Source organism: Apteryx rowi, unplaced genomic scaffold (assembly GCF_003343035.1).
Source record: "Apteryx rowi isolate R43461 unplaced genomic scaffold, aptRow1 scaffold_0, whole genome shotgun sequence".
NCBI classification, from domain to species: domain Eukaryota; kingdom Metazoa; phylum Chordata; class Aves; order Apterygiformes; family Apterygidae; genus Apteryx; species Apteryx rowi.
Window position 1 is genome coordinate 12,473,805 of NW_020447195.1, and position 10,475 is coordinate 12,484,279.

Genomic DNA, 10,475 nt, shown 5'->3' on the forward strand with positions numbered 1-10,475 from the left:
GGTTGCAGGATTCCCACTAGGGCCAGCAGGCAGGGCAATCCCAGCTCCTGGCTGCTTGCTACCCCACCAGCTTCCAGATATACACTCAAACCTTTTGAGCACTTTCTATTAAAAAAATCTACCCATCAGACTGCCTACAGATGTTCTGGCTGCATGTTAAAGTCTTTTTCTGTTTCCAGTGTGGAGATTAAACAATTTCTCTTCGCAATAATCACTTCTGCATTCAGCCAGCTTTGTGCTGGAGTCAGAGCTTGACCCCAAGTTTCTGTCTGCACAGCCAGATCACCTCTAATCTGGACTTGGTGCTACACAGAGAAATAAGGAGAGGAAAAAGCAGCAAGGGAGCAGCACGGTTCTGATGAAAGGATGCACATTTCCCCACCACATCCGTCACTGCAGGCTTCTGTGGCCAGCCCAAAAGCGAGTTCAGGCCTGCAACACCCGCTCTGCACAACCAGTAGAACTCGTGCAGGAGGCAGCATACTGGATGCTCACGCCTGTGTGCGGCAGACTGCTGCTAAGCAGACCCCAGGGAGCTCCGGAAGGGAGGCCAAAACACAGCTAATTTTAGCATCTCCTATTACAAGGTGAAGCTCCTGCAGTTCCCAGGCAGCTGGCTGCATCCCTGGTGGTTTCTGTCCTGCCTTCTCTGCAGCTCCAGGTCTCTTCCTTGCAGACTAGACTCTGCTCAAGCTGGGCATTTTGGAGTGACCTGCACTGGGGCACCCAAGCAAAGGCTAAGGTCTTGGGTGCCAGCAGAGTAGCCTGCAAGTTCTGGGCCAACAGTTTCTTCTTGAGGCAATAGGACTGCAATGGGGCTACAACAGGGTTTGCAGCTTGGGCCCCATCCTGGAGATGGACTAGTCCCAGCGCATGCACTGCAGCAAGCCACTCTGACCTGCAGCAGGCACCAGGCGAGTTAGCAACAGTGCTCCCAAGCACACCACCAGCCTCTGCCTTCCTCTGCCCACATGGGCCTGGCACAACACTTCCAGCAGCTGCTGCCAGGCCTGGGACAGGGACAAGGCCCCCGCGCCCTCAGTGCCCTGAGCAGGGGGAGCCTGCAGCCCAAAGGGAGAAGCATTTCCCACTTCCTTTCTTGCCTAGCCTCACACAGCTCCACTCGCAGCACCAGCTCCAACCACTCCTCAGCATCCCTCACCTCTGTATCCCAACAGCAGTCTTCAACAGCCAACTTTGGCCAGCACTGTGCTGTTCAGGTCTATGCCCACCTCTCTTTTGAGGAAAGGGACACTGAGCTCTGCCATCTGCAAAATGTCCTTTAGCAGGTTGTGCTATTTCTCCTAATGCCCCAATAGCCCCAGAACGAAATGAAGTCTGTCTCTGGAGAAAAGTCATTTGAAGCCTGCTCTTGCAGCTAGTCCTGCTATGCCAAAGGAGCCAAAGACAGACTCTTGGGTCAGCTTCCATTCTGGATGTGCTTCCTCCAAATACAGGAGCTTAGTACCAGCCTCAGCTCTGTGCTCCATGTGTGCACTAACTTATCCAGGGGCATAAGCATACGTTCAGCCTGGCTCTGTGGGCTGGGATTAGCTCCAAGAACCATCTGGGCTCCTCAGAAATTCCAAACTCTGGCTTTACTGTCCTGACCCAAGCTCTTCCAGCCCATTTCCTGCATCCACCACTTTTGATCCACCAGAAAGCAACAGCTAACCCTTTTCCTTTCCCCTTTGCAGAGGTTTAAGGTGAGTCTGGATGAGTTCATGAAAGACAAAGACACTGAAGTTTCCTAAACCTATGGAAAGTACATACAGCTGAGGAAACCCAAAACTGAAGCTGGCTGCTGGCTGGGAGAGTATTAAGAAAAGCATCACAAATGCTTACCCTGTTCCTAACGCCTCCACAAACATCTATTTTTTGGCCACTGTCAAGACAAGATCCTAGAAGAAAGAGGTTTTCGGTCCACCCTAACAAAACTGTTCCTACAGTCTCAAGCAGCATGTATGCTGTCAATACCAAAACAGACTGTCCCAGCCCTAGGGCAGAGCAGTCCCAGCTACTCAGTGAGAGTTTGTGCAGTTCTCTCATTACTTGTCATTCCCACTTAGACTGGAAAATTAAATGACTTTCCCTCCCAATTAGCACTCCTTCATCATGCAAATAATGTCCTTTGATGTGCTCTTACTGTCACTGAGCTGATCCGGCCACATTTGTTTTACTCCTCTTTATGCTCCAGGAAGGCACCCAGCTCTGGAGGCTGAGACTACACTGCTGGCAGGGAATGGAGAGCTGCAGCTGACAGCTACCATGAGCAAGAGAAAAACCACCCACTCACTGGCCCCAGGCACAAGCCCAAACTAGGACTAGGAAGCAGGAGTACAGGAGGAGGAGGAAGCAGGTCACCCTCCGCTTTTCAGGCTGGGTTGCAGAGCAAAGGCTGTCAGAGCAGCAGAGATGGGAGTGAACAACAGYTCCCTGCAAATATGCTCTGAGCTGGAGAACATCCCTGCTTCCTCGGGCTGCCCCATCCACCCCTGTCCCCAGCAGAGAGCACACCTCAATCAGAGAGGACAGCAATCTGGAAAAACACCTGCACCCAAACTGAGCAGAGACTGGATATATTCCCCTGCAGGTCTCTAGGCTTTGACCTTGATGCAAGAGGTAATCCAAGCTTTCTGCAAGCTGCCCAGCCTTCCTGCCCCTGCCTGACTGCTACTGATGATCCCTTCTACCAATGGGCAGGCATGGATAACTCCCCCATCAGCTCTTATGGAAACACCCCTCAGATTCAGGAAAGATGATCTGCCTGTCTCAGAGACAGAAAACCACTACCAACAGCAGCAAAGCCACAGTCACAGCCACACCAAGCCTGGACATCACAAAGGAGAGCTCCCACCAGGACAGGCCTTGCAGGGTATTTCCCATGCACTTCACCAAGAACGAAGTCCTGAACGCTACCTCCCTCCCCAACCCCAGGCAGCAGCTCACGGTCTGCATCTTCAGCCCTTCCTTATAGCACCTGGAGCTGAATCTCACACACCAGGCCCATGACCAGCCCTATCTCCCACTGCATCCAACACCTCACACTGCATGCCAGGGCCACAGGTGAGGAGCAGGGCAGGTTTCTTCCAGAGCATTCAGGAGAAAGCTACTTCTCAGGTTGCCTTGCTTAATGCTTTCACAGGCTGTGTCAGTCCCATCCCTTGTGCTACCTGTTCCTGGGCAAAGCACTGGTGAGCTGAGGGACAGCAGGGAGGGAGCAGGGGACTCACAGGAGCCACAAGTGGGTACTCTCCAGCTCAGTGTTCATGCTGAGGACCACGTGGCAGCAACCTCTGAAGATGCTGTGTGAGGCTCTCCCTGCCCTGTTAGCTGGGCCATCTCCAGAACCAGGCTGCTGCAGAGGAGCCCTTGCACTCCCCCACGCTGGCCAGGCTACAGAAGGCCCCACTGCAAGGGTGTCCCAGGCAGGCAGACCTCAGCTTGGCAAGCAGAGCAGGCTCTGGGCGCCAGCTCCCCTCTGTGAGCATGCAGCTCATAAGCACATCCCACGCCATTCGCAACACTTCTCTTTACTTTTAACTTCTGAGTATTTTAATTTGCAGGAATCGCCTCCTTTCATGTTCTGAAACCGTGTTTCTTTCTCCCTCTGATCTCCAGTTTCGCATAGACACTGTCTCCTTTGATATGTCTTGTTCACATCAGTTTGATCAGGCAGCTCCATAATTGTTAGCAATTTTCAAAGAATTGGGATCCTTGTCTAATACTCAGAGTTGAGAAATCCTTCTTTTTTAAAAGTTGTTCAAGCAAAATAGATTAATTTAATTTCTTTCTTCCCTTTGGGAACAGGATGCCTCCTGCTTCACTGCCCACGTGCTGGCTTTCATTTCTCCAGGAGCACACAGCTGTAGTTCAAGGGGTCACTGTTTGACTCGGGAGAGGATTTGTGCAGGTAAATGGAGGAGAAAGGAGAGCTCGAGATGCCTCAAGAGAGCTCGCTCTCCATCCGTCAACAGGAATCCAGGCGGCAGCAGGTCCTCTGGCGCCGGCAGTTCCTGCACATCTGCTCCTGCTGGAGGCCACGCCCCAATCTCGCAATACACTGCGCATTAAGGACAGAGCCCAAGCTCGATCCCGAGGCAGAGGAGACGCCAGCACCTCCCCGTGCTCAACCCCCACGATGACACTTTGGCTGGACAGCCTGCAGGACGCAGCCGGGCCAGGTGCTCACCCTGCCGGCGGCACAGCCCTGCTCCCCGAGCGCACTCCTCCCTGCACCGGCACTCCCATCCTGTGCTGACAGTCCTGGGGGACCTGCCTTATCTTTGATGTCAGTCAGTCTTTTGCAGGCTGTCTTTTACCTTGATGCAGCCTTTGGAGAGTAGTGATTTATAGCTCCTGCCCGCAGCGCCTGCTGCRCACCGTGGCTGGTCGATAGGGGATAACAAACAGCCAAGCGCGGATGGGGGCGGTGCAACGCCCGGGGACAGGGCCATGCAACAAGCCAGGTGCCTTTCTGGGAGCCGGACGCTGCTCAGGAGCGTGGGACCCTGCTCTCGGCCCGGCGCAGGCAGTAGGGGCAGCAGCACTGCAGTCAGCGCACAGCACCTCCACGCCGCCCCCGTGGCCAGGGGCGCCCAGCTCAGAGCGCTGGGCTGGGGCTGTCCGTGGGCTCGGAGGCGCCTGGGGCAGAGCCGGCTCACAGTAACATGGGGGAAGCCACACTTCCGCCACACACAACACAAATTCCCCGATCTCAGCCAACAGCAAAAGCTCACTGGTGCTGCAGAGTCAACAGGCACCAGAGCCAGCAGCCACGACCCCCCCCCCCCCAAGGGCGCACCAGAGCCCAGGTCAACCAGGAGCCGGCAGCCACGCTTCCCCCACCCAGGCCCGGGCCGACCCGGAGCTGGCAGCCATGTCACTCCTGGTGGTGCCGCTCCCCTGCCACAGGGCTGGCGCCAGCCCGGGCCCACAGCAGCTGGCACCTCCCCGACCCGGCTCTGGGCACGGCTTAGGGCTGGGGCYGAGCGCGCGGCCGCTGCCTGGCGATCAGCTCAGAGGATTTATTCACTTGTTTTCCTTAAGCCCCCTTATTTATTTTCCCTCTTGGCTAGCCCGGTTCTGGTCTCAGCTGGAATCCCTGGGATTTACAGCTGGTTTCACGGCACGCGCCCGGCTCAGGGTCGACAGAGCGTCGCAGCTGCCCCGGCGCTGGCGCCCACACACCTACCAATGGGGGAGAGCTCGGCCACGCTGCCGATGTAGGGCCCCTCGAGGAAGCGGGGCTCGCTGTCGTTGATGTCCTGCACCTTGATGATGAACTCCGACTCGGGCTCCAGCAGCCGGTCCGTCTGCCGGTCGCGGGCCTGCGCGCGCAGTGTGTAGAAGGTTTTCTGCTCCCGGTCCAGGCGCTCGGTGGCGTGGATGTCGCCCGTGATTTCATCAATGAGGAAGATGGTGCCCGCGCCCTCCCCGGAGATGGTGTACTTGATGGAGCCGTCCCCCTCGTCCGAGTCCGAGTGGATCTGCCAGGGGAAGAGGGAGAGGGTGGGAGAAGCTGGGCCCACAGGACAGCGCCAGCGAGGCCGGGGCTTCCGCAGGGAGCCCTAGCCCCGGTCCACCTCTGTCCCCACTGCTGCCGGTGCCCACCCGCATCCTGTGCCGAGGGTGGCAAGCCATCGCGGCGAGGCTGGAGGCACCAAGAATGGCATGTGCCAGCAGCATCCCACTCCAAGGGGACCAAGCCACTGCGGCGAGGCCAGAGGCGCTGAGAACAGCACACGCCGGCAGCATCCCGTGCCAAAGGCGCCAAGCCGCTGCGGCGAGGCCGGAGGCGCCGAGGAGGGTGGCACGCGCCAGCAGCACCCCACACTGAGGGCGCCAAGCCACTGCAGCGAGGCCGGAGGCACCGTGAAGGGCAGCATGCACTGGTAGCCTCCTGTGCCGAGGGGCTGCAGCCCGCAGTCGCCACTCCAGCCCGCCAGCCACGCACGGCTCCCCTGCCCGAGAACTCACACGCTCGCCGCATGTCAGGCCTGTGGGCCGACCAGGGCCCCCAGGGTAACAAGGCAAATCCAGCCTGTGCTCAGGATGAAAAACAGACCCTGGGGAAGATGCTTTTGTAGCCATTTTCCTCTTCGTTTTCTAATTAACACAAAGTTTGAAATTAGGAAAAGAAAGGGTAAACAGCAGTCCCCCACTGACAAGGAGCTGACTGGAATCCAGGCCAGATGTCCAGGGATAATTTTATTGGTGGCATTAAACTGAGTTATGAGGTTTTTGCAATCCAGCCACTTATGAGAAATCTATTAACAGTAACTGGACAGGCTGAATGCATCTTGACAGAGCACAGCACGGGCATTAATTGGGACGATCCATAATGGGACAGGCCCCCGGAAAGGTTTCATCAGCCGCCTTCATTCGCTCCCTATGATTTCTGCTTAGAATCAGCAAAGTTGGCCAAAAAAAAAAAAAAAGCCGTTCATTAATTGGCTAATGAAATATGAAAATGTTTATGGGCCATTCAATCTTCCAAACTGCAGTTCTATAATCCACCTTTCAGACATACAGCTCTACCAGCAAGAATTTATACCAGAGCTGCCTCTTTTTACGATGCCTTCATTATATTTGTCTTGTTAGATACAGTTTATATATTTATTTCGTAAGTGAGGGGCCCACACATTAGACAACTCAATGCATTTTGCACAACATTCACATGTTACTTCCCATGCTGAAGCCCCTCCCCAGGCTTGCCTGGGAAGCGGACTTTCCGCTAGGAAACTGCTGCGGTCACAGCAGCGCTCCAGTGCCCGGCCCCAGACTGGCCGGGCCAGCCCCACTCCGGGGAGCCCGCGGGACACGCTGCCCGGGATCCCACGACACCCTTCCCATCGGCAGCCAGTGCTCGCAGCCGCTCTGTGTTACGACTCTCTCCCTAAGCCTCGCTCTTACTCCACCTGGGATGGAGCTTTTCAGGGAGGAAGAGGGGCACCTGGTCTGTACAGCGGAGGTTACGGAAACCTGCATTTCCCTGCTGAACACCAGGAAACCTGCATTTCCCTGCTGAACACCAGGCTCATGATGAGCAATTAGCCCAGAGACAAACCCCCAGCACTTTCCCCAGGACCATGCTGAGCTCTCGGCACATCCTCTTCACATATTTGCTCAGCGCTAACTGCACTCAGAGTGGATACCAGCATCCCTGCAAACTGGAAAGCCAGGAAGAAAAATGGAGCCAGGGCTCAAGGGGCTGCAGAGATTGATTTACAAGGGAAGATTAAAAGACCTAATCTGTATTGCTTGGCTAAACAACAACTAATGGGGGAGGGCCGCACAGCTGACTGCAGACCTCTAAGGGGGATGCCACACAGCACAGGCTCAGGCCACCTCCCAGGGATGCTCTTTCCAGGGTGAAGCTTGCGGCTCACCAGCGGGATGCTCTGCCAGGCAGCGGCACAAAGCATCATGCTCCCGCACCTGTCAGCAGAGCCCCGCAGCACCTTCCCCCTCGAGCTCCCGCGGCACCGACGGGGCCGCCCTGTGGCCGGGTGCAAGAGACTCCGTGCCCGGGAGCGCTTCTCTGGGGACAGGGATGGGGGAGGGATCCGGGTGCTTGGTTCAGTGGCTGTCCAGCTCCCTGCCAAGGACAAGCGTGTCCACAGCGGCCAGGGCCTTCTGGAAGATGCAAGGAAGTCTTTCATCAGTTCAGTCTGTTAAAGAGCAAAATGGTTTCCTTGTCCTGAAGTGCTAAAACCAGGAATTTTATGAGGCCATTAATTACTTCCTACTAATTAAATCAAAATTAAATGTGAACAGAGGTGCATATTCCTTATTGGAAGCAATTAAACAGAAAGCACAGATACACAAATAAAAACCAACTCTGGGGCTGGAAAAGAAAGCAAATCAAACAAAAACTAGCCCATAATAAAGGTGCACTCTGTTTGCTCCAACTCATAAAGCCCGAGTTCATCAATTTTCTTTAAATATTAGCAACTTAATTAAATCTGCTTTTTTCCCTTTAATCCTCTCTTCTATCTAAAATAGATCTGTCCACATGCAGAAGTTTGTAACTAGTGCTGACCCCATAATTCTATTTAAAAAAACCAAAGAAATCCACATCAAACTGACAGCAGCCTCAGGGGAAATTACAGTTCAGAAGAAGGATTAGCTGGAGAGCCCAGATTTTATGGAAATGGTATTGGCCCTTCGAAGAGCACGTGTAGATGTACAAGAGACGCCCGTGGAGGGYGAGTCCCAGCAACATTGGCAGGAGCCGCGGACACCAGCGGTGCAGGATGCTCCGGGAGCCCCAGCCTGGCCCCATGCAGTGGCTTGCGCAGGAGGGCGCATCGCTGCCAGAGGCTGCCTGGCCCCTCTCCCGGCAGAACAGTGCAGCGGCTGGCGGGGAGCAGCTCCTCCCAGTCCCAGGGACTGCCCAGTCCCGGTGGGGCAGGCCCCCGAGCAATGTTTACAGGGAATTGCTTTTGGTGCAGCCCAGCTGTTTATCCTGAGCTGGCAGGTGACGTGGTGACTGATGGGGAAAGGGCTGTAAAATGGGTTAGTTTTAGGTTCCTGGGTTCGGTTTGGAGATGAGGCTGTTGCTAGGCTACCTCTGGAATTTGACAGGACCTGATGCTTCGAGTCACTTCCCAAGAGAGCTGTGAATTAACTCTAACTRCATCCAGCATCGTCACGGAGGAGTGCAGCTTGAGCGTCTGCTGAAATGGACACAAATCACTGCTGAAAACCCACCTGGCCCCTAGCCAAGAAGCCCATTTTCAAGCCTTCTCCAGACTCACAAGCACATGGCTGAGGCCATCAGACAACCCTGCTGCATGTGCTCTTCAGCACTTTCCTTTGGGGACCGCCCGTGTCCCTGCCAGGGTGGCTGCAGGTGGCTTGCAGCACTCTCCTCTGGGTTGCTCCCAATGGCCAGCAAGGCCCTTGTCACCGTAGAAGCGCCACATGCCCTTCCAGCACGCAGGAGCCATGCAGCAGCTCCCCCACAGCTCCTGGAAAGGGACGAAGCCGGCAGCCCCGAGGCCGCTGCCTGTGCGGAGTCCAGGTGGCATTGCCCCAAGAGCACAGCAACACCACACAGCTCCCCACCAGCACCCAGGAGCCTCCACAGCACAGGTCTGGTGGGGATAGCTCCTGGAAAGCCCACAGGAAAGCTTCATCTCCAGCATGAGCCCTCAGAGCCCCTCCAGGCCCCACACATCCATGTCAAGCATCTTCCACACTGCCCTGTGCAGGCCGGACCCAAGTTGCATAAAAGTTGCAACCTCACTCTGGCCACAAGCAAGAACAGGATTTCCATGACATGACTAGAGCAAGACATCTGCTCTTCCACCCCCTTCTGCATGGAAGATTGACCAAGAAATGGCCACTGCTGCCTGTGGGTCCAATAGAGCCCAGCCCTACAAGCACAGCCCTTCAGGGACCAGAAGAAACCTCAGGAAAGGCTGGGAACAAAATCCAGGACATCATGCCCATGCTGAAGGGATTACAAGACCATGGAGGGACCACTTCCAGGACACCAGCGGCTGTGGCTGTTCCTGGAGCTGAAGGGTGCTTGGTGCAACAGCAGCACCTCAGTTCCCAGCTGTGCCTCAGACCAGCACAAGYAGATGCTGGCCCCACTGGCAGCAGCTGGTCCACAAATCTGCTCCAACCCACCAGGCCCTCCCACAGACATGGGGCTGACCCTTCTACACTGCACCCACACCACCCAAAGAGCAGCCCTCCTCACACCAACCCTGAGCACCACAGGAACCCAGCACACAGCTGGGAGACTGCAAGTGGGAATTTCAGTGTGCTCCTGCCCTGGGAGCTTTGGGAACACATTAACCTCAGCCGCCTCAGCAGAGACAGGGTTCCTGCTATCCCCACTTCTTCCACCAGCCCTGTGAGTAGCCTTCATGCAGGCCCTCTCCCGACCTCCCAGGCTTGCCCGAGCCACCAGCCCACCCTGCTCTGCCATGGGTTTATCAGCCCCACGGAGGTGTACCGAGGTTACCTTACCTTCCCCACGTACAGTGGCTCTGTGCCCGTGTACTCTTCCACCACAAAAAACTGGTTCCACACCCAGCCACGCTTTACTCTGCCGCTGGCCAGCAGCATGGGGTCCCCCGGCTGCCCCAGGCCAGGCCCCCCCACCTCCATGTGCATGGCCTGGGCCCCCGGTGGCAGCATGGTACAGAGCAGCAGCAGCACAGTCCACAGGAAGCTCTGCAGACCCTTCGCCATCACACTCCAGCAGGCTGCATGGGCAGTAGTTTTTGGACAGACAACCGGCATCCTTTGGGGAGGAGTAGGAAAGTCCATACCAGCAGCGTGGGGCTCACCACTCCACGCAGAGCATCCCCATTCCTGCTGCTCTTCACATCCTGCAGCTGGAGCACTCCTGTCCCAAAAGGCTAGGGTCGCATCCATGACAAGAGGCATCCCGAGCTTTCTGCTGCTAGTGCAAGAGCTGTCTGTGCTGATGCCTTGCAGGCTGCACCTAGGTC

General features: G+C 56.0%; 1 protein-coding gene across 1 annotated transcript in view; it reads right to left on the reverse strand.

Annotated features, from left to right (window-relative positions):
* CDH22 (cadherin 22) overlaps positions 1–10,212 on the reverse strand; it is a 56,584-nt gene extending 46,372 nt beyond the window's left edge. Inside the window, exons 1-2 of the mRNA XM_026084604.1 lie at positions 9,988–10,212; positions 5,195–5,489 (exon numbers count right to left, since the gene is read on the reverse strand). Of these exons, the coding sequence (XP_025940389.1) occupies positions 5,195–5,489; positions 9,988–10,212 (520 nt within the window). The remainder of the gene's footprint in view (positions 1–5,194; positions 5,490–9,987) is intronic.
* Positions 10,213–10,475: the final 263 nt, after the last annotated feature.